We start from the raw sequence: 25,371 nt of genomic DNA, 5'->3' as shown, positions 1-25,371 counted from the left end.
TGTGTGGTAGAGGCAGACAAACGAGTTGATTTTGTGTTTAACGTCCCTTTCAGCAGCGAGGCTATATGAGACGGGACCTACTGATTAAAGTGGAATCCGAACCACGTGAGCTCCCTCCGGGAAGCAAACCCGGGTCACCCACGCCGAAGACGCGTACACTAACAGCTTAGCCATGAAGGAGCTCGGCAGACAAACGAACAAATGTAAATCAAGTCATCCAGAAGCCTGACTGACGTTCGCCAAATATGAATACCAAAAGGGGTCTATTAATTGAAAACAAAGATACAATTCATGTTGTATGAAATAAATAAATGTTTCAAAATGTCTTACATGAAATTAACATCTTCCAGCGTAAATAAACCTGCCATATTTTCTCCATGAGAATACGGGACACCTCAGATCCCCCCCCCCCCCACTTTCCAACACAATGAATTGAACTATAGTCTGGTTATGAACAAAAGTATAATAGGCCGCGGTGGCTCAGTGGTAGAGCGTCAACCTCTGGTGCATGGGGTCCCTAGTTCGATCCCAGTTCGCGCCAAGTGAGCTTTGTGGTGAACAAACACCTTGTGCGTGGGTTTTCTCGGGATTTTCACGTTTCCTCCCACTTTCTTCATTCCGTCATTTCATTCATTTCTCATCATCACCGTCACCTTGAGCATAGCAGACATAACCGTGAGACTAAAAGTAAAAGATTTCATTTTATTTAATTTATTTTTTTTTTTTTTTCCAGAATACGTATAATAGGTGAAAGTTCACTAAGCATCAGCTGCTTTTCTCTCTTCGTACTCTGCAATTAATTGTATAGACTAAAGATGCCTAAAAACTTAAGATGTGCTATAAAAATGCTTTACAGGAAAACAAAATGCAAGTTATTTAAATCAGTGGTACAATCTACCTTCAATATTCTTCGCGCGTTTAGCAATACTTATTTACATGGCTGTATTCGCCAAAATTACGTTCGTCAGTTTAATCTGATGAAAAGCTAATTTTTCTCCCTGTGTCGTGTGTAATTGTCAGGACCATATTTACATTTTTCTAAGACCTGGACCAAAGCACAATTCTGTGCCCCTAGCCTCTGAAAAAGATTATAATTTTTGTTAACTTATCTAATGTGTTGCTGGAGAAAAGGTCAGCCATCTTCCCTGTGTTTGTAAATTTAGAAACACCGAAAGCCATTTCTTTTTATTTATTTATTTATTTATTTATTTTGGCGGGGCGGACTCGGGCTTACAAAGCATATATCACTTCGGGCACGGGTAGTAAATTTTTAAATATACAACCATATTTCTCGGGCCTAACTTTGTAAATATACTGTACAACGATATTTATTGAACCGTTCTTTCTGGAGAACTTTTAAAGCACAACTGCGAAATTAAACCTCTATTTCCTGTAAATAAAAACGCAATTTTGCGTTAACTATTAAGTTTATGTAATTCGAGCTTATTTGATTATCATAGGAGCTCAGGGCGGGCTCGAGCCTAAATGCTAGAACATATTTCGGACTCGAGTCGGGTCTCACATTATAAATTCACGGCCGGGCTGGGCCCGGGCTCAAAATTCCGGCTCGTGCAGACCTCTACCACCATGTCAAGCTGAGTCAAGTTCGCGTAACTTACAAATTAAGGAAGAAGGGATCAAAATAAAAACATAATATAAACTAATCATAATTAAAATACAGTAAAAGGTGTGAGATTACGCACAATGGCAATATTCATGAAAAATATGTAAAAAAAAAAAATATTGGCATATATATATATATATGAAAAAGAGATGTAAAATGGAGTTCAGTATAATGAATTAGGGTATTTAAAAACGGTTAAGACCAGAAGGATAGTTCGTATGTAGTAATTTTAGTATTTTCCTATCTCTTTCGGGGAAGATTAGTTTCTGGAGAAGGATTATGAGTAGAGTTAGGAATTTTAAATAAAACATTTTGCCTTAAAAAGGTGGGGAAAAAATCCAAGTGTAAAAACTCATACAAACAGTACCAAAACTAATTACATTACACATAAGAACTTACAATTTACAGATTTATTAAAAAAATATATTTCAAAGGTAATTCCAGAAACCCAATGTTACTAAAGTTGTCAGTTCAGAAAAGTGTTAAAACAATCCTTTTTAAGGATGTAACTCCGGTCATTAAATAAGGCTTGTGGTTCGCGTACGCGCCTATAACGTGTGAGACACGAGTTCGATTCCCTGTGGGAACTCTCATGATTTGGATCCCACGTTGAACTGTAGATTCACGTCCATATAGCCTCGGTGCTGAACGTGACGCTAAAATCAAAATAAACCAACCAGTCACTAAGTAAATATTTATATTTAGAAAAGTACTCAGCAATACCGACTGGTCAATTTGATGTTGAAACCTCCCATTATTTTCTATTCCATAGCTTTCACCTAGCGGGACTGCACTAAAGCAAAAATACAAGTAGTATGATGCCGCAAACGCTCTCTGTTCTTTGTTTAATTATTATATGAACAAAATGCAGGAAAGGAGAAAGAAAAATGTTTTACAAACTGCAAAAAGATAATGATACTGAGAATAATTTATTTCCAAGGCAAGTTAATTTGGTCATTTTAATAGAAAAGAAATAAAGGACCAGCACCTAAAATTTCTAGCTCTTAATCATGAGAATGCTAACGCGAAAGGTGTGGTTAAATCTACTGTAGTGGTAAATTGTATGTTTTGTGGTACGTAGACATAGAAATTTGAGTGCTCTGGAGTATCGGATGTGAATTATTGATGCGAACTGAATGGGAAATTAGATTATCGCCAACATAAAAGGCTGGACAGCACGTGCACTTAAGGATGTAAATTATGCTTTATCTATGTATGTACTTACGTGGAATTTGTACACAGTAACACTTTGGACAACTCATCTTGATAATCTTAAACACGGTTTTATGGAAAAGAGGATTAATAACTGGTAGCGGAAGCTCAATATAGCCCATGTGACCAGTGCAATCCTTACAGTTCTTACGGCATGTTTTACAAAATTCATTTTCATTTGTCGAACCTGAAAATAAAGAAATAGCTATATGAACACATGAATGCAAACAGTTTCTCAAATGTTCAAAATACTAAATGAGTGTGTCTACAAATTCCGCACTGCAATTCTTGATATTTGAGATGGTTGTAATCAACGGAAGTTAATTCTTGGCAGGAAGAGAAGTGATCATAGCTGTAGTGTCGAAATTGCTGTTTAAAAATATTTTTATTTGTTCGTATTTCAAAACAGACCCAGGAAACTATAGGATGAGCGAAAAGTAACTCGCTATTTTGAATTGTGAATTTCTATTGGTGTTGTGTGTAGACAGCAATTAAAATTATCTTATTTTATAGACTCAAGTATGACGTTTTTATCCCTATTTTTTTCCAGATCCTGTGAAGCTTCTGTTGTTCCTTTGAAGCCACAGAGATGCCAGGACGATTAAGCATTGAGGAGAGAGCCAAAATTGGAACAAGATTTGAGGTCTGGCAGTCTGTAATTCACGTCCAACGGTGGCGGAAGGGTCAACATGGAAGGCAAATTGTTGTGGATGCAAAAACAATTAAAAACTGCCGAGTCACATAAACTGTTATTTATACAAGATGGAGCTCCCCTTCGTTACGCCTTGCCTGTAAGACAATGGCTTAGTGAACGCTTCGTAGGACGCTGGGATCCAACAGACTGGCCAGCGCGAAGTCCAGACCTCACTCCATGCAATTTCTTTTTATGGGGGTGGGCTAAGAAAAAGTGTATCGCAGCAACCCACAAACTCTTGGCGAACTTGAGAATAAGGTCCGTGAAATCATAAGTGATGTTCTTGCTGAGGTCTTGAGGGAGATCGCAGCAAACGTACCTACTCGTTTGAGACAGTGTCTAGAAAATATTGGAGCACAAATTGAGCTGTAACTTTTGGAAAGATAAGGTATATAATATGCTACCTGTGTATACACAATTGAGTTTATACCCGCAAAGTTTAGGAGGACAAAAATATTAAAAATAGATAGTTCCTTTCCGTTCATCCTGTATATAATATAAAATTATAGAATATATACGAATAATTAGAGACCAGAAGTAGATCTAAAAATTAATGCAAGAAATAAGTAGCATGTACATGTACTATACTTGTTTAGAGAAGTAATTACGTCTTCACTGTGTTCTGCTTAGTAATGCATTATATGTATACAAAGAAAACCTAAAATATTCCAACTCATCCTGTTTTCGTCTGTAACATATACTCCTGATTTTAAAAAAAAAAAAATTTAGAAAAATGTTCATCTTACAAACGGTACTCCAATACTTTGTGCACTGGGGGTCATACTTAAGAAAATAATTGCCATTGCATTATTTTATCAACATTAATGCATGGACAAACTGAAAAAATACGTAGTGTCAAAATTAGAATCTTAATTATACTATCAGCAAAACTAATACAGCATTTGTTTATGTGACTTTATTTGCTACTTGATAAAACACAACAATACGAGACACGAGCGACCGCACTGAAATTTCTCGCTCCAATTCCTTAAGCTAAGATATGTTACGTTACAGTTATTAATGAACACTTTCTTGTGAAATATGAACACAATTATAAGGCATGATCGGAAAACTTCACCGAAAGAAAACTCATACCAAAAACTAAAATACCCCTTGTAGGTTTTTCCATAAGTAATAACTTATGCCGTATGTTTATGAAATATTTCTTTATAAAATAATAATAAAATCCCACGAGTGGTATTTTAGGATACTGTAAGACAGAATTAAAAAAAAAAAAAAAATAATAACCCCAAGAGAAAATTACACCTTGTGGATATTCTCATAGAAGTGATTTATGCAACATTTTAAGAATAGACTAATAATGAAATATTTATTTATGAAATATGAACAAAATGGCTTGAGTCGGTTTTGAGAACGTCATCCGAAAAAACTCTACTCCAAGAATAAATTACCCCATACACATGTTTAACAACAAATGAGTTATGCAATATTGTCAGGATATTAATGAAATATTTACTGTACTTATGAAGAAAATCGTCTGTCATTTTTGTGAAAATCGTAAAAAATCACACTCAGGAATAAACTATCCCACGTAGATCTTTTCAGGTCAAATGAATAACGCCACACTGTCAGGTTATTAATGAGATATCTGTAAAAATATGAACAAAATCGCCAGAGTCATTCATATTTTCAGACTTATCAGAAAATCATTCAGAAAGACTTATTCCCCAAGAATAAACTATCCCTCGTCGTTTTTTTTTTTTTTTTTTTTTTTTTTAGGACAAATAAGTTGTCATATTGTCAGGTTGTTAATGAAATATTTATGAAACATGGACAAAACAGCATGAATCTTTTTTTTTATAAAATCGTCCGAAAGGAAATTCAGCCCAAAAATACACTACCCCATCTCGATCTTTCCCACTGAAATTACATACCACATGATGAGGTTGTTTTGCAAACTGATTTCTGAAATATAAAAAGGACGTTAGAGCAGTTTTTGAGAAAATCGCATTTTTTATTTTATTTTTATTTTTTTATTACTCGTAAAAGATTATGTCCAGTTATGAACAATAAAGCGGACGAAGAAACGAAAGTGAGAAAGAACATTAACTATAAAGGCTTATTCTTTATGTATGCAACGCAGGGATGTTAGCATATTCCACAATATATAGTATTTCCGACCTTATATCATTTCCAGAATGCAGAATTTTACTGATTATCAATTTCCGAAGGGAGGTAAATAATTAAGAATATTACTTGAATACATCTCAGTATGTGATTTACGTCTTCTCTATGAATCTTGGATAGCACTTTTGTCATATAACGACCACAATTTGCACACTCCTCGGCGAGTACTTTGGCTTTCCACTTTATAGCTAACCTGCAGGCTGAAGTAACCTAAAGGTTCATCGGGACAGAAACAAACCCTTCGATTGAATGTTATTCTCCGCTGTACCAATCTAATTTAAAATACCACCTATCTTTAAGATACTTTATATTATCTTTCCAACTTGTTGGTCTACCCAGAACTATCCTTCCTGTCTGTCCCTACATGCACTTTCTTTCGTCTCGAGTGTCTCGTCTGGTTGTACTACATATGTATTATTTTGGTCACCTTACGGTGGAGTTCCACACTCCTTAACCTTCCAAATTAAAATGAAATGAAATCTTTGAGTTTTACGTCCCACGGTTATGCCGGTTAGGCTAATGGAGACGGTGATTATGAGAGATGAGTGAAATGGTGGAATGAAGAAAGTGGGAGGAAACGGGAGAACCCCGAGAAAACCCACGAGCACGGTGTTTGTCCACCACAAAGTTCACCTGGCGGAGGCTGGGATCGAACCCGGGACCTCAAGCACCAGAGGTGAACGCTCTACCACTGAGCCACCGCGTCCCCCACCTTCCAAATTAATTTACAATCCGTTTGTCTCCGTTCATATAAGAATATATTGGAATGGTTGGGATTAAAACGTAAGAGTTATCTGGGCAATGTTGAACTGATTTAATGGGGAACTGCTTTCCTTTGCACGTAGCGTAGAATTGGTACTTTTAAACCTGTTTTTGTACAGTAATCAACTTTCGTTTACGAACAATTTAAAATTTTGTTTTATTTTTAACAACTTAAAAACTTGGTTTTAATCTAAATTTGCAAAAACAAATAACTAACACGTACATCTGGAATGCGTACTGAAATTAAAACTTATAATAACGTGCAAATTAATCGTAAACAAATATTTAAATATGCTCAGGGTCCATAGTGGTCTGGTCTCTTATAAATAGTTGAAAAGTGACCAAAAGCACATGAAAAAGTGACGAAAATTTCATCATGCCCCTTTTTTTCCTTTGTCAATTTCTCCATCACCTCTCTCTTTGTTTGTTGTTTTGTTTCATCTTTTCTTCTTTACTTCTTTTTGAGCTTCCTCCTTTCTTAGGTTTTCTGTGTTGGAGCAGAATGCTGCGCATATCATGGACCGAAGGGAAAAGGAATGAAAACGTACTAAAGGAAGCTAATGAAGGATCATGAATATAATAGGAAAAAGAAGGAACAGCATGCTGGGCCGTCTTATTCCGACTGGATCACTGTGCTGATAAGAGGGAAAGGCAGAAGGAAAACCAGGAAGATGAAGAAGAATATCTAGATGCACTTACGAAAAAAGGCCTTATCAAAGTATAAAACAGCTCTACCAAGCGAGAGAAAAGTTTTAAAATTTCCATGTTGCCCACCAACCTATGGTTGAGGTGAACAAGAAGAAGTATGTTTGTAGCTACGGTAAGCAGACTTAGCAGATGTAAGAAGCTTCTGAGTAAGTGGAACCAGTTCTGGCCTATTTCCGAATTTCTTCATATCAGACATTATATGTAGCATTGAGAGTTCTCAAAGCTGTGAAATATTCAAATTCATCACATACTCTTAAGAAGAACATACAAGAAGCATAACACAAGACGAACATGATGAACCACACAAACACACACACACAACGCCGAGTGGAGCGTTAACTATTTCGAGAGAAAGCTAAAAGACTATTATGATAGAAGAAAGAATAGACACAGAAGGGTTCTCATCAACCCCACCTTGAGAGAGAGAATAAAAGCTGAAGTGAGAATAAAGCTTACTGTTTCACATGTGGCAGCAAGTATTGAAGCTTTCAGAAGAGCAATGAGTAACAAGTTTCTGCCCTTTTCCATTTATTTTTATATTTTTCTTAGAAAATTGCCAATGCAAAACATAAATCACACGAAAAAGTCACTTTACCTCCCAAAAGAAATTACTTTTAGTGACCAACTCCAAAAAAAGTATGACTCGCTATGAGCCCTGTATGCTTGATTAAAATTATAACATTGGTATGGTCACTTGTAGGATATTTTAAAATGAAAACGAGTATATCTTCTTGTAATTCTGTTGTGGGCGCCAATTCTATGAATGTGAAAATATTGTTTTTTCCATTCAGATAATTCTCATGATTATGGGTTCCATAAATTTGACTGCTTTATTAACAATTTGTAGTATCTTAATCACAAAAGTAACAATCTATATATTAAAATGCTAGGTTGATACGTTTGTCTCCAAACTACAAGTGCTAGAAAAGTGCCGTTTTCACTGGTCGATTCTAAATTTTGTGTAGATTGTCCAGTTCCAATTGGATGTTTTTTTAAAAAATGCGGTCGTTATTTCTGTATTACATTTTTAAGGGTTCACTGGAAGTGTTAAAATTTTAAAAAAGTAAAGCATCATATCCTATGAGTTATACATCCAAACACAACACTGTTATATAGAGGGGTTGTAGGTCACTCAGGCGTTTGTTTGATGGCCAAATGATAATGAAAAAAGAAGGATAACCATTTCTTCAGTCTAAGATGAATCTTTATTGTTTGGAGTAATGAATACCATATATTATAATTAATTGTGTATGTAATATATTTGCTTATTACATATAGCATGCAAAAAGAAAGAAACACAGATCATACATGAATTAGAAACTCCAAAAGGATGTAGGCTCAATCTTGTACACGGTGCGAGATATTGAAAAAATAATCGAAAAAAATCTCCCCTTTATGGTACTCCTTGACGATTTTTAAAAAGACATCTTTCACTTATGTCTGTAAAGGCACATGTACAGATGTTGTGAGGAATGATAAGGAGATTCATGCTCATATGTGAATGATGCGCTGTGTAGAGAGCACAGGTTCAGCTAGTAAATATATTAATCCTTCAAACTAATCTCTATAAGTTGTCTCTTCAAAATAATCTCTACAAGCTACATATACAATAAAGGCAAAAGTAAAGAATGTTGATTATTAGTTATAAATTATTTTGTCTATTTACAAGTCTTGATGTCTGAGAGTTCGCGAACTATTGTAGGAAGTAAATATGTATGATGGTTGTGAGTCTTACTGACATCATGATGTTTATTGAGTAGTCTTCCATGAAATTAACATTCAGAAGTAGATGAAGGTTTATTTGAAAATTACAACATATAGCAAATATAGTAATATCTAGCGTAGAACATTAATGAAAAAATCTACCATGAGCGATGTTTCAGCCAATGATTTCATATTCCAGACAGTGTTTTACCACTGAACTACATTGTTTGCTTCATCTCTTGTTCCTAGAGCCGTACAGCCCACTGCCATAATAAACACAATGTAGACATTCAGAGTACATATTGAAATCCTCCTCCCTTTCGAACTATGTCTTCTTATAATATTGGTCGTTGTTCAAGAGACTAAAGCTTCTCATTTTTTTTTTTTTAACATTAAGAGTCCCTCCTACTGAGTTTCCTTACCAGCTTCAAGCTGGCTCGCTAAACTCAAGATTAAATGTAAATACTAATGATATATATATATATATATTGTGCTTTAGATATGGCAGAAAATATGGTGGTTGAGGATACTGGAAATTGAACCTTTAAATGCAATGTCGCTAAATTATGTTTTACATATATTTATTTTCTTTTTTCAATATCGATTACCTGATTTTCTTAAAATAAATGTGGGGTGGATCTATTCTGTTCAAATGGAGCACAAGAAGGAGCATAAGTTTTCAGAGGCTTCGAAATATGCTACAAAAGCACTATTTACGCAAACTATATATATATATATATATATATATATATATATATATATATAGGGTGTTAATGAGCTATACCGACAAACTTTAAGAGGTTTTTCCTCACATCAAAATAAGAGAAAAAGTTCATATGGGCCTATGGCGAAAAGTGCATAGTTTCAGAGCTAGGGCTGTCCAAAATCACGAAAAAGCGAAATTTCAAGAGGCTTTATTTCGAATTCGAGAGACTGTGGATGGTGGTCGTTAACAGCGTAAAGAAAGTCACGCATACGCAATCCAAAAATTCATATTTCATTAATGTTCAATGGGTGTACAGAGTATTCCATGTGGGGTGAAGTTCCCAGACATGTCATCAACTGAATTTTAGGATATGCTCTGACTTTATGATTGGTCCAAAGTAGGTAAACGATATGCCTTGATAGCAGTGAACACAGAATCCTTTGACGCGATGTCGGAAGTGTTAAGGATCGTCAGCAGCACGGTCTCTCGTACTCGGGAAACGCATGGTGCGATGTTTTCTTTCACGCTTACAAGTAAAGAAAACGTGAAATATACCGTGACGAAATACATATCGTTACACATTATTCCAAACACAAAGAAATATGAAGCTGCCGGTTCCCAACACTTCCATCTTCCCTCCGAAGCATTGGATGTCCATTGTTGTCAAGGTTTACCTTCTGCCTACTTTGGACTTTCCTTGAAATCAGGGTATATCTGAAAAGTCTATTGAAAACATATCTGAGAATAACACCCTGCACGGAATACCCTCTGTACCTATTGTCAATTGATGAAATATGCACTTTTGGATAGTATATGGGTGGCTTCCTTTACGCTGATAAGAACCACCATCCACAGTTTCTGGAATTCGAAATAGGGCCTATTAAAATTTAGCTTTTTCGTGATTTTGGACAGCCTTAGCTCTGAAACTATGCACTTTTCGCCATAGGTCCATGTGAACTTTTTCTCCTATTTTGATGTGAGGAATCACCTCTTACAGTTTGTCGGTATAGTTCATTAACACCCTGTGTGTGTATATATATACACAGTATATATCCACGGTGGATCATTTTTCTTGATACGCCCTTGTAACTTTTAAACTAATACGCACTAAATGCTGAAATTTCGCACCATACAAATATCGACAGGGGGACATTGACTGACAATGTATGATACCACTACGTAAGCAATGGTGTCAACCTAATATTAGGTTTCTTCTTTTTAAATAGCAGATTATTACGTATTTCATATCTACAAAACGGGAACTTATTCTATTACAATTTTTATGCAGTGTTGTGCACACTAAGAACGCTACAGTACTATGAACATCGAAAAACAACCAAACTATGGAGGGTTCTACAACAATCATACCGCAAGTGAGACCGATGAGGTGATGCACACCCAAAGTACCTGAGGGTCGAATACTACAGTCATCATACGACGGATTTCCAACACGGAGAAACAAAGTTATATGAAATTAAAAATTTGACATTTTCAAAGGACTTTATTTCGTAAAAGTGCTTAGGTAAGTATCAATCCAATTACGTAAATGGTTTTCAATAGACATGAAGATCATAATGCCATTTAGAGCAATTCGATAATCAAACCATTCCGGAGATATGAAAACATGGTGAAATTTAATATACTGCTTAAAATGGCAAATTAGTACGAATTTTCTTAAAGCAATTTGTCATTTACTTTGCTTCTATAACATTATATCAATAGTTTTTCAGGTGTAATTACAACAAGTTAACGGAATTACATAATTTTAAGCAGTGCTGTAAACTTTTAAGATATTAAATTGCTGTAAGCGGCATTATGATCTTCATATCTACTAAAAACCGTGTATGCAATTGGATGAGGTATTTTTCTAAGCAGGTTTTCGAAATAAAGGCTTTTGAAAAAAAAAAAGATATAATTTTCAATCACTTGTAACTGTGCTCTTATTCATTGCAAATCTGTCATATCATGACCACAGTAGTAGAACTAAAGTGCTTCAGATGTGCACAGCCCTGAGCGTCTCATTTGCATTATTATTACTGTAGAGGCCACCAAAATTTGGATGTCCGTGATATTGTAGCGTCCTTACTTTGCAACACTGAGTAACAAATGTAATAAAGTTTTCATTTAACGTGTAGATATGAAATATGTAATAATAGGACGTAGCGTCATTTGAAAAAATATAACTTAATGTTGAGTTTGCAACATTGTTAGCGTGATAGTATCAGGGACTATGTCAGACAATGTTCCCCTGCTGATATTTACATGGTATTAAATTTCAGTGAGTTTAAAAGTTACAAGTGTGCATCAAGATAAACAATCCACCCAGTAAACAGTATATTAAAACCCACCTAATACTGGGTCATACAAGCCTCCTGGAATTGGAAGATCCAATGCATCAAATGAAACTGGTGTCACAATTTTCGTTACACATAATTTCTTAATTTCTTCTGATGTGTACAGATTGAAAGTTATGTCGCTTGGAACAGAATGTCTTGAACGATGTTTGGAAAAAATCATGTTGCACAACCTGTAACAAAAAATAGAATGCTAAAAACTAAAATTTTAATATAAGTCAATAATATCAAATAAATGCAAAAAGAAATCCAACCACATTATTACAAAGAAAAAACGCTCCCACATTCTAGAGGAAATGCCAATTACAAAACAAAAATTGCCAAGAAATAAAATTAATAAGAACAGTTTACAGAGCACACGTTTTATTTTAAACCAAATTCTTGAATTCTCTAACAATCAATAACTAGGAGACGCCAGGTGTCAAGAGAAGAGATATTTGTATGCACATAATTAATTTTATCTTTACATTTCTAGCAGACATGTAATCTTAAGAAGCGCGTGCGAGACTGAAGGAATATGACATTACCTCTTGCAAGATATCATCCCAACATTTGAAACATTTGACAGGCAAAAATCAACAAATATTTCTTAAAAGTAATCTACCACAGACGAACCTACACTTAACAAAAGCAGATATACTACCGCTTACTTTACCTAATTTAGTTCATCTACTCCATTCTACATCAGGAAAGTGCTCCTTGGCGCCAGCACCACTCGCCCACAGCTCCGAAGAAGTGTGAGAGTTAGGCCCCAGCACGCAGCTGGCGGGAGAGTCCGCTGACAAGCTTAGAAAGCAGGTGTTCCTAACTAATGGAAAGTGTTATGTCAAAAAGATTGGAACGAATAGTTTGTACGTTTTCATGTTAGAGCCAACATCTGGGGCTTTAGGGGAGAGCATTTCTCCCTGAGTTTAGTATATATATATATATATATATATATATATATATAGTGTGTGTGCAAAATTTCTCTTAATATTATAATAATATGGTAATGAGAATCGAAAAATTCTACTTATGAAGATGGGAGAACACTGTCGCCCTTTCCCCTCCAAAGCAAAAGCCGAAACGACGCCAATGTTTCATGTGCTCCAAAGAGTAATTTTACGGGCGAAGTCGTTGTACACTCATGTCCAAAATGATTGTCGCATTTCTATGTCTTCTTGTAAGAATATAATTTGATAATGATTTTTGCAGGGTACTATGTGTATAATCGGAATATGTAGATTTGTGGTAAATTTCATAGAAAAAGAACTATAAGTACGAAAATTAGAATGAGTAAAACAAAATGTTGCTAAATGGACAAGAGAGTTTTATTTTTATTTCATTGTTCTTATTTACTGCTCTTTTGACATGAAATTTGCCTCATACATGTCTTTGCTGATTATACACATACTAACATTATAAGAAATACTGGATGAATTCGTTATCAAATTATATTCCTGCAACAACATATTTATAGACATGCGACAATCATTTTGGACATGAGTGTACATTACTTTTTTGAATTCTTAAAAGCTGCAACGCGTCTAGTCGATTGGTCTGAGACGCTGCCTGACGAGTGTAAGACGAAGTTGCAAATTCGAGTTCCGTCTGCTACAAAAGGGACGGTCACTTAACATGATATTACACTAATTACTAATGTGATTTTTGTCTGCTTTTCCCATACGGTATATACACCACAGAGTTTCCTCATGGCTAACGTACAGTCTTTGGCAAGGAAGACACGGATTCAACTAGTAACGGGAGTTCATGAGGTTCGGATCCCACGTTAGATTGCGAGTGTACCTCTCATATAACTTGGTGCTGAAAGGGACACTCAATTTCAAACAAGCAACCCTTTGCCAAGCAGAAACATAAGACGTTAATTATAATAACAATAAAAGTAATCACAACAGAAACATTCCCTCCATCACCCTTTCAATGTTAATATTTCTTTTCATTTTCTTTCTGAAAGAAACGTCGTATGCGATAACCATATACAAGACCTAACTTGAGCTTAACTAAAATTAGGTTCATAAAGCGAAAATGTAATATGGTAGTGCTACTCAGCCATGAACTGATTTATATTACACGCATATTTTGTTGAATTAAGAGAAAGAAAAGAAAACTGCTGAGATGTTGAGAAAATTCTAGTTGGTAATTCTCTTTAAAAGATGTTCTAGTCATAAAAGCGTGTCTGTTGATTTAATTCTTAGGCTTCTAATAAAGGTTTGATACTGAAAGATTTAGTATTCTGTTTGGAGGGTGCCTCAAAATTCAGTAGTTGCTTTTAAATCTTATTCAGTACTTCTCACCTTTAATAACTCAGTTTCCTGAGTAATTATTAACTATTGTTCTTGAAAAAATTATACATTGTTCTGAGCTAGGGCTGTCCAAAATCGTCGAGAATCTAAATTTCAACATGTGATATTTCGAATTCGAGAAAACGTGGAGTCGCGATCGATATCAATGTAGAGGAAGCCATGTACACGCACTTTAAAAATACATGCTTCATCAATATGCAATGAACGTGCAAGTATTCCTTACAGGAAATAATTCCCGGACATACCATCAGCAGAATTCTCAGATATGCTGTTATTTCAAGGCCTTAGGCCCTAGAGTCTAAAGTAGGCCCTAGAGTTCCTTGTGTTCGGAATAATACGTGCTGTGATCTTTTTATTTATCCAGATGTATCGCCGAGAATCGAATCCAGCGTCTCCAAGGCGGGTTACGGAACACGTGAAACAAAATATCGCAGCACGTATTTTTCCGAACGCGAGAATCCATGGCGCTGGCGGTCCTTAACACTTCCGATTTCCAGCTGAAGCATTCCATGCTTCCTGCTGCCAAGGCTTTCCTTTTATCTACTTTGGACCCAATTTGAGAATTAAATTAAAGCATGTCCGGTAATAATACCCTGTAGAGAATCCCTTGTACACTCATTCCAGTGACGATGTATGAATTTTTGGATTACGTATATATGTCTCCCTTTATTGATATGCACCGCCACTCCAAGTTTTCTCGAGTTCAAGAGAGCGTGTGATGAAATTCAGCTATTAGACGATTTTGAGAAGAGCTAGCTCTGTAACTATGCATTTTTCCCCAAAGGGTACATATGAACTTTTCCTCTTATCTTGATGTGGGAATCGCCTTTTACAGTTTGTCGGTATAGTTAATTAACACCCTGTATATAGTCAATATACAGTGAGACCCTTAACGGACAGTTTGTTTGCTCCGGCAAAAACATACATATTATTGTGGAACGTAAACCTCTATTCCACACTCTCAGACACGGACACAGTCAGTTTCCTTCCGCCCCAACGTTTTAGTAACCTCCCCAGAACGGATAGGAATTATACAGTTCATTCATTTTAACACAACAAATACATTTTGTAGTTTGAAAATAACTTTTCGATAGAGTACTGTAGACAGAAAGATTGTTCCTTACAAAATGTTTTTGCTGTAAGTTAATGACGTGGCGAACCATCATTACAGAACAGCTGCAAATTGAACTTTATATTCTATTTTTTTTTTTTTTCTATCCACAATAAATTGCTTTCTCATGGAAATCCTGGAAAACCTTCAATAATTAAAAGCAACGGTGGTTACACTGGCGTACGACCAAGAATTCTATTCCGGACTTCTCTTCCCTGACAAACTTACTTCTTTTTGCCGTGGAGCTTGCATCAGAATATAACTTAAATGATGAAAGAGCAAACCCATTAGTTCTACGATAAAATTTCAAGGGGGTGTACTTGTCCCCTCAGTCTGTTTTGAGAATACCATCAGTAATTTGAGAACGAAGTACAGCAGCTATTTCGATATTAGCCTACATTGATATTTATTTATAATTAATCTATTTGCTATACACTGCATAACATTACCGCAAGAGACGTGAGTAATTTAAATTTGTGTAGCCTCTCTGTAACGGATATCTCTCATTTACAGACTTATAATCATGTTCCACAGGTGTCTGTTATGCAGATGCCTCACTACATCAACAAAAATGAGCGTATCAGTAAGTAACAGAAAAGAAAATGAAAGCGAAATAGGCAGAAAATAAAGAATCAAAAGTAGATGCAGAGTGGAAGAAAATTTAACAAGCAATCAAGGAATCAACAGAAGTAATAGGGAAAAGACCAACAAAGGGAAATTACGAATAGTTCGATAAGGAGGGCGATCAATCACTGCAACTAAGTATGACGTGAGGAAAAAAAGATGACAGAGATCAGAAATATCTACGAAAAGTATCAAGAACTGAGAAAGGATAAGTAAGAAGAGGAAAGAGCAAATCAAAGAAACGGATAATTTAAACAAATCAAATGAAAAAACAAAATGCTACGATGGAATAAGTAAAACAAAAACAGGATTGTAACCAATGACGACATGATGTAAATTAAATGTCTAGTTTCACATCATACGGTTAAAAATGTCGTTTAGGCTAAAGAAGACGGATGATTAACGTAGGTGGTTGAGTTATTAAGAAATAATGGCGACGAGTGCTCTATCACTGATCCGCCGTGCTTCCAATACAGGGTGGATTGATTTAAATCAGTCTGATTTAAATCACGATTTTAATCAAGATTTTAATCACCTGATTTTTAAAAATAAAAATCGTTGATTTAAATCAAATTCCGAAATAAATTAATTTAAAGAGAAAAGAAGTAAAATCTCGTTTCTGTTCTGTTATTTCGATTATGGAAGATAATAATCATAATACAATGAGACTCAAATGTATGTAAGCACAGTATGAAAACGAGTATCATGCAGAGAATGATTAGGGAAAATCTCGTTTTGAACAGGTAACGAGTGAATCCTGCTTTCTTCTCTTAGTAACATAGGGTTTTTAAACCGTTAACTATTCCAACGAGGAAATCACCATGGACATTTAAAACGAAAATTCTTTTGTATCCACGTCTATTTGTGTTTCCAGATAACAAGGGCGTATTTAGAGGGGTCCGATCCCTTCTCCGAAAAAAAATTAAAACTTTTAGGCGAAATTTATGTACTAAATGGGGGAGAGTAGCCAAAATCGCACCACTTTTTACATAAATTGTTTTAATTCGAAACTTCTGAAGAAATTTAAAATGATTATTTGACCATATTGAACTTCATAGTTTCCAATCCTTTTACAGTGATTTCATAACGATATCTTATCATTATCATGATAAAAATGATGATATTTTAGAAGCCTGCGATCGGTGCGATTTACAAAACACGTTTCCCAAATGAAAATCGCGCCGCCATTTGAATATATGCAAATTTCACAGTAACGCATATGGGTAAAGCAAATCATCATTTCCATGGAATATTTCATTATTTTGTTAATGTTATACTAAGATGAGGTATAATACATCTTTAAAAAGAAAAAAAAAAAAAAAAAATACTGCAATGTAAATAACCGAGCACAGAAATAAGCTAAGTAGAAATGCAACCTACAAGTAGAACAAATTAATATTTCTATGATATATCACATTCTTTTATGTCAGAGTTATTAATACGAGGAAGAACATATCATTACAGAAAAAAATATCTATATTGCTGATCCAATGAGCAATATTGTTCATAATCCTGTGAAACGTAAAGTATGTATATTTATGGCAAACAGACAGCTACACCTTATGTGCACAAAAATCACATTGGAATGCACGTTCATCTCCTGAAACACCCGCACAAGACTCATGTATCCGGACTTTACACAAAACACACTGTACCATATCTTCGACTAAATTTTGTTGACATAGGACGCAAAACCAATCTTGCTCATTGATTTCAAAAGCCACATTTGAAACACTGCGACTATGTAGCTCTGAGCATCGTAATTTGGATGTATCTACTTTTCGAATACACTTTTTGGTGTTAAGGTTTCCTGAAGCACATGCAGACCTAGCTGACGATTCAGAAAGATTAGATCTCTCCACACGTTTGGATACTGTTGATTGCTTTTGCCGTTATTTTTCAAGATGATTTTTGTAAGGACTTGATGAGAGTACTTCTGTTCTTTGTGGTTGCATGTTGGTAGTCCTATTTCCTCCTATTATTAAGCTGGGCAGCGTTACTATTTTCTATAATTTTTTTTCAAAGCACGATTCATAAACTCCGGAGACCATTTTCCACATTGCCATGTGCCCACCTTGTGTGAATTGTAACCGAAAAACAATTCATCATGGGAGCCAAAATCGCACTGGTGCGATTTCGGACACACGGTAGTAGTGCGATTTGGGAAACTACACCATTTTTTAAAAAGTTATTCTTTACATACCTCACAAGTTACAAAAAGAATAGCTTGAGTTTATCACTATAATATTAATGGTATTTTGTTTGTTACTACTTATTGAAACATAAGCTAATTCTCTTTCCTTACTCCCTATTCTACTGTGAAATACCCCGAAAATTAGTAAGGAATACTCCAATTATATTGTACTGCAACTGCACACACACATAACTTACTGAACGTCGTCACTTTACTCTGTAATTATGGAAATATGTTTAAGTACTTAATTTAACTATTAGATGGCTTGTTAGTACTATGGTTCCTTTTAAACTAGGGGTGGTGCGATTTAGAACCCGGTGCGATATCGGGAACTCTGCCCTACATAGAAGTTCCTCGGGATTGTAATACAGGAAATTTTGGATGCGTTAAAATATCGAATAATACCTTTGATAACGTGGATACTTTCAAATATCTAGGATCAATATTAACAGACGAAAACGATATTCACGAAGAAATTAAATGTCCACTAAAAGCAGCAATTCCTCTTATTATTCAGTTCAAAATCTCTTCTCGTCGCGAATTATGTCGAGGAATTTGAAGCTTAAAATATATAAAACGATAATCATGCCTGTTGTTCTGTATGGGTGCGAAACATGGTCGCTACTCTGAGGGAAGAACATAGACTGAAAGTATTTGAGAACAGGATCCTGAGACGAATATTCGGAACCAAGAAGAACGAGAATGGGGAATGGCGGGAACTTCATAACGAGGAACTACATAATTTATACGGTTTACCAAACATTGTTAGGGTCAAGTCTAGGAGACTCAGCTGGGCAGGGCATGTAGCCAGGATGGAAGAAATTAGGAACGCTTTCGAAGTCTTAACTGAAAGTGCAGTCGGAAAACGACCATTAGGAAGACCTAGGCGCAAATGGGAGAACAATATTAAAATGCATCTTGCAGAAATAGAAATACAAAGTAGAAACTGGATCCAGTTAGCTAAGGATAGAAGTCAATGGAGAGCTTTTGTGAGAGCGGCATTGAACCTCCGGGTTCTATAGGCTATGGAGTGAGTTAGTTAATTTTAGTCGAAAGTTATGTTCTTTATATGTATTTCATGCCGCTAGCTAGTTCTGATTTATTATAAAAATATGCCCCCGCCAAATATCAGTAACTTTTGTAAAAAAAAAAAAAAAAAAAAAAAAAAGTCATGTTGATAAACGTTGCTGTACTTTCTCCACAATGCATAAGAAACATTGTGATTGAAATAGTTTAACGATTGGGAATGAATTCAAAATTAAACCCCAATACTTTCACTTAAATGGCATAATTAACATTTAATATTAATTTTTAATGTTTTTCTTCAGTTCGCGACTTGTATTATACGAGAAGAAAGATTTGATTTAAATCAAAAAAAAATCTATTTAAATAAAAAAAATATAAAAAAATGATTTTTTCCACCCTGTTCCAATATGATGTAAGGACACTGAAAGAAAAATAATACAAATAATGACGGCATATTAGGAAGATGGGCAGAATACTCTGAAGAATTAGTACAGGTCTGTTTAGTTAGCTAGATTTAAGTTATTGTCCTGTGAAGCACCATGGCTGTATGAGACGGGGGCTTACACCTTAACGTGCGATCGAACCATATGAGCTATGACGAAAATTGAACCCACATCTCCCACATCAAAAAGGAAAGACAGGAAAGAATAACGTACGTAGTAGAACTAAAGAACAAGTAAGAACAGACTAAACACTGAAAAAAAAAATTACGAAGTCCCCGCAGACTATGAAGTCGAAAAGAGTATCAAAAAGCAAAAAGACAAAGCAGCTGGAGAAGAAATAACCGCTGAACTGCGTTAGCAATGTGGAGGAAAGGTAATAATATCCGCAATACACAAACTGTTAAGAACATTACGAGAACGTGAACAAATGACTGAAAACAAAACACGGGAACAATACGATTAATATACAATAAATACATAACATAAAAATAAAACAGGTAAAATGTTGTTAAAACTATAATGGGATAACGTTCTTGAAAACAGCGTTTTATGAGAGCATACTTATATTACTGAAAAATGAATTTCTTTTAGCAGGAAATGCACTCTTACTGGGTTAGAAAGTGCTTAAGGGAGGAGCTGTATTAACGGGTGCAGTTTCCATTTACGAGAGCGAATTATAAATACGATTTAAGTTATGAAAACTACAGTTCATAAAACAGAACCACCGTGAGCTACGTGGCTAATAAAACGTGCAAGCTATCTAAACGAATCAGTATAAAGCGCACAGCTGGAAGGCCCACGTAAGGGCACGTCCGTAAGGAGCAGGCATGTTACTGATAGTAGGTATATGCATTAACGAAGGTACTGGAGAAACATTTAATGTGGCATAAAAATACCTGTCTTGCGTATGGCGCAGCTTTGTGACAGTTCTATGATCATTTTCTATACTGCCTTTACATAGCAAAAATGAAATCTTTTGAGTTTTACGTCCCACGATAATGCCGGTTAGGCTAAAGGAGACGGTGATGATGAATAATGAATGAAATGGTGGAATGAAGAAAGTGGGATGAAACGGGAGAACCCCGAGAAAACCCACACACACGGTGTTTGTCCACCACAAAGTTCACTTGGCGGGGGCTGGGATCGAACCCGGGACCCCAAACACCAGAGGTGAACGCTCTACCACTGAGCCATGCCTTTACATAGCATTTCACTTCATTATGTCTTCCTTTGCAGTACAACGTGGGAAAGAACACATTCTGTTTTGTATCTCTACCATAGTACAAATATGAGATGTACGATTGCGATATATTTTGGTCACTTATACAATCTTATTGTGAAATTTAGTAACATATTTCTTCCCTAGATTTTACAAATTTATGCTCCCATAACATGGAAACGCTGTATTGGCAAGTAGATGATATCATCATTATTTCAAAACAGATGAGTGAGAAACACTGACTAGAACTCAGACCTGCACATATGATATTTGTTGACTTTAAACAAACCTTCGAGAACCTGGATAGCATGGAATGACTGTAAGAAATAAGGGCTATGAACATCTTGTCGCAATAATATTGATTTTATTAACAATGGGTACGTCACAGGGAAAGTAACGACAGATTGTAAAAAGTTAGGTAGCGAATTATCAACAAAGGAGTAAAATAAGCAGATGGTTTGTCAGCAACAATACTATATTTGTGAAAGAGCTCCGTGGCTAAGCGGTTAGCATACGCACCTTTGGTGTGGGGACCCGGGTTCAATTCCCGGCAGGAGCTCATGTGGTTCGGATTCCAGTACGTCCACATAGCATCACTGCCGTAAGGGACGCTAAACTCAAAATCAACTCCAACAACTATATTTAAAAAGTGTCGTCATTTTTGTGCATACACTACGTAAATTTGAACCAAATAACAACGGTTTGATGTGTTTCCTCTCTACATAACAGTTCTCTCAATCATGGTTGCATGTATCTCATAGTTAATAATAACAGTCTGCAAAACTGACAGATCGTGCTGTATCTCTAGTTCACCTACTAAGGTTCTCCGTATGGTTAAAAATAAAGCTTGTTTTACTCAATTACTCTCGTACAGTGAAGACCTTGGTTACCTTTCTTACTAGCCTCTTAGCCACATTTCGAGTAATTCAGTCAGTATGTCTGCAAAAGTTGTATTTCTCTCCTCCTGTCTGCGGTACTTAAAACCTTATACTTCATAGCTCTTTGTTGTCTTTCATCGTCTCCTCTGGCTCCAGCACTTCCTGGCATGCAACGAAGAAAATCTGTTCATGCAGGAATATCTAATACAAGTGAAAGGTCTCTAAATGAGCAAAAGTTGGCTGAACTTTACAATGCCTGCTCCATCTGGTACTCTTACGAAGCCGCAAGAAATTATACTGGAATAATTTTAACAAAATGGGTCAAAACTTTTGTAACCCTAAGCTAACCCGACTTTACTCTATTCTGTTATACTTTATCATTTTAAAGCGGTCCTATTTATCGATGTGCAGCTGAAGTGGATAATGTAAAGTTTATCCCAAACGATTTGCATACAAAAAAGCACAGTATCAAATGTTGGTTCATGTATTCTTTACTTGTCCCGGCATTTAGGTAAAACTGAAGTGTTAATCGAATAATTGTACCCCCTCCAGGGTGCTGCTTAAGTTTAGGTACACCACATTTCAAAAAATTTAGAGGGAAAAGTCAACATTTTGCATGTTTACAGGGAACAAATTCCTACAAGTAGCAAAATTAAATAGTACAATATAAAGCTATATTTCATGTTGCCAAGTGAAGAAGTACTAGTGTAAAATCACTAGTGTTTTATATGATGGTTGAAATTAAGTTAGTGCATATGAAAGATGATTTACTGGGTACTATTATCCGTCGGCATACTACTTCTGCACATTGTACAAAAGCTATACGTATTTTATATTTACAATTATAGCGTTAGCGTAATATTATAGTATCAAATCATTAGAAGTGGTATAGGAACCAGTATCACTGAGAAAATCAACGTGTTTACACTTTTCCTGCGTACGCGTACATCCACCATCACTGATACGTCTGCTATCTTAGAATAAAGCAGCTGCTCCATGCTCTGACTCGCTTAGGTGCCATTCGAGCATGTAGTCTCAATCTAGCACAGGCATATTTGTGTTTCTTTCACTGTAGTTTTTAAGGTACATTTGTGGGTGCTCTATTTATACGCAAATAGTGGAAGAATTGTAATTTTTCAACCGTACTGGTGTACTTGTGGCACACCACTAGAAAGAATTTTTGAAAAAATTATAATTCTTTAACTAATCACCTTCTTAGTGTCCCCTAAAAGGTTTCCATAGGGAGACATGAAAATATCCCACTTGGCATAGATAAAATTCATGGGGGCACCAGAAGTAATTGTTGACAACCTACAATTCTTTTACGATTTTGCATAGAAATATGGCTTTCGGACGAGTAACATAAAAACTAGTGTTAAAACACAAACCAACCTGTGCTAGGTAGCCACTAAAAAAGCACGAACGCTACCTAACCAAGTCACAGCAGGGCGAAACCGGTGGGACTGCACACGAGCGCGTTCGAAGGTGCAGGCGCGTCAGCGATAGGGAGTATGCACTTGATGAGTATGCGCGTATGTGAAAATGTCGGGAAGTGGAGTTTTGCAACGATACGAATTTCCATAGTACTTATAATGGTCTCATGCTAGTAACGTTCCACTTGTAAACAAAGTACAGGTTCTGCACACTATGCAGAAATATATCGCCGGTGAAAAAAAAAAAAGATTAAATAATCATCTTTTATATGCACTTACTTATTTAATGCATTATAACGAACTTGTAATGATTTTATGCTAGTAACCTTACTCTTGTAAACCTAAAATACAGTTGTATCATTTCGTTTTTAATTCTGTCGTTTGCAAAAATTTGTTCCTTACAAACATGTCTTTTTATGCAAAGTATTAAATTTTACGTGGAAATCTAGCACCACACCAATACTTTTTCAATAATTACTTCTACTTGCTCCCTCGCACTTATTCTGTGCTAAGTCTGGTATTGTCATGTCACCTAGAACTTTTTTTTTTTTTTTTGTAGGACAATAATAAGGAAGTTAGTGAAAGAATTATAATTTTTGAAGAACTATTTGAAGTGGTTTGCCTAAACTTGACCAGCACGCTTTTGATAGCAAGTAATCACTTTTCTGCAGAAACAATACAACATTCATTATGTGGCGGCTTGCGAATCGTTCAACTGCACATTTACTGACTGCTAGTAAAATTTGCACCGCATACATACACGTGAACATGTTACATCAAGTTAAAGAAACACATCCTTATGTTTACATGTGAATTATATATGAGACATATTCTATCTGAAGTAACTGATACCGATTAATCAAATAATCACAATGTTCATTATTCAAATTACAGTTAACAAAACTTTATTGTACCTACTGTTATTTAAAACTTCCTCCAGACCACATTCCTTCTCTACAACATCAGTCAGAAAGCAGACAGCCAAACACATGCTATCACACAGTGATGAATGATTACAAAAGAACAGATCCTTCAGTGGAATTAAAGAATCGAATCTCTAGAAGAACCGGAGACCAGCAGAATCAAAAGAAAGATTTACAGTTTATCATCCTGATTCACATAGGCACTCCCGGCCTTCTATATCTGTCCAACAAACTTAAAAAAAAAAAAAAAAAAAAGAAATACATGTATTCTGGTTTCCAAAAAATGGTAACTTCGATCGAAAATTTAAAGAGTGCAAGGATCTAAACATCGCGTTGACAAAACGATGGTAGAGCTTGTTTTATTGTTCCCGAATCAAATGTTTATATGATGCACATATATACTGTAAATAGTCTATGAATATGTGTTGGACCTGAAGAAAAACGTAGTCTTAAGGCTGTATTTAACACCTGGGAAGCGATAGGACTTCCTTATATCAATAATATTGCATATTTCTTTCGAAGTTCTATTAAAATTATTTATTTGAAAATTATTTATTTATTTCATAAATCATCCAGGTCTATGTTGTTACTAATAATGCATATTTACTTTGCTTTTCTTGCTAGTTTAATATTAAAACGTGCTAGTTAAAAAACAATTTTCTTGAATTAGGAGCTAGCGGGATCCGGCTTCTACCTCTATCAGTACAATTAATCATAATATTGTTCCATCACTGGTACCGGTAGGTCACAGCAGCTCCATAATTAGACGTTTCCATATACTATGATTCTTAAGATGTTTCATCTCGATGAAGGAACTTTACAATTAATTTTATATTTCTTTACATTCTTTGTTTTTCTTCCATCATACCTTCTAACACATCACTCGAAATAAGATTTCTTCAACAATGTATTTTATCTTTTTAACTATTTCACATTATTATCCCTTTATCCTTATTAGTTTATCATTCCAATCAGCTGTTTCCATTATCCTCAACATTCAGTTTCCTGAGAACTCTAGTAGGGGACGCGGCAGAAGTCCTAAATGGCAGAAGTCCTAAAATGCAGAAGTCCTAAACGGCATTAGACCTAAAATGCACAAGTCCTAAAAATTATTTCGCGGCACAAGTCCTAAATGGCAGAAGTCCTAAAGTGCAGAAGTCCTAAAGTGCAGAAGTCCTAAAATGCAGAAGTCCTAAAGTGCAGAAGTCCTAAAATGCAGAAGTCCTAAAAGGCAGAAGTCCTAAAAATCATACCGAGGCAGAAGTCCTAAAATGCAGAAGTCCTAAAGTGCAGAAGTCCTAAAAA

General features: G+C 35.5%; 1 protein-coding gene across 4 annotated transcripts in view; it reads right to left on the bottom strand.

The window, feature by feature from the left end:
• Positions 1 to 24,209, bottom strand: part of LOC145688339 (DNA-directed RNA polymerase I subunit RPA1-like) — a 475,886-nt gene extending 451,677 nt beyond the window's left edge. The window contains exons 1-3 of one of the 4 annotated variants that reach the window (XM_081762462.1): positions 24,062 to 24,209; positions 11,907 to 12,085; positions 2,850 to 3,023 (exon numbers count right to left, since the gene is read on the bottom strand). In XM_081762462.1, the coding sequence (XP_081618588.1) occupies positions 2,850 to 3,023; positions 11,907 to 12,075 (343 nt within the window). In that variant the 5' untranslated portion in view covers positions 12,076 to 12,085; positions 24,062 to 24,209. Of the gene's footprint in view, positions 1 to 2,849; positions 3,024 to 11,906; positions 12,086 to 12,567; positions 12,709 to 21,722; positions 21,846 to 24,057 lie in introns of those variants that run through there. The other 3 variants (XM_081762461.1, XM_081762464.1, XM_081762463.1) reach the window with 3 other exon arrangements.
• Between the last annotated feature and the right edge of the window lie 1,162 nt (positions 24,210 to 25,371).

The sequence above is a fragment of the Thermobia domestica genome, chromosome 6 (assembly GCF_964235325.1).
Source record: "Thermobia domestica chromosome 6, izTheDome1.hap1.1, whole genome shotgun sequence".
NCBI lineage: Eukaryota > Metazoa > Arthropoda > Insecta > Zygentoma > Lepismatidae > Thermobia > Thermobia domestica.
Note: the sequence above shows the minus strand (reverse complement) of the source record. Positions and strands in the feature narration are given on the sequence as shown.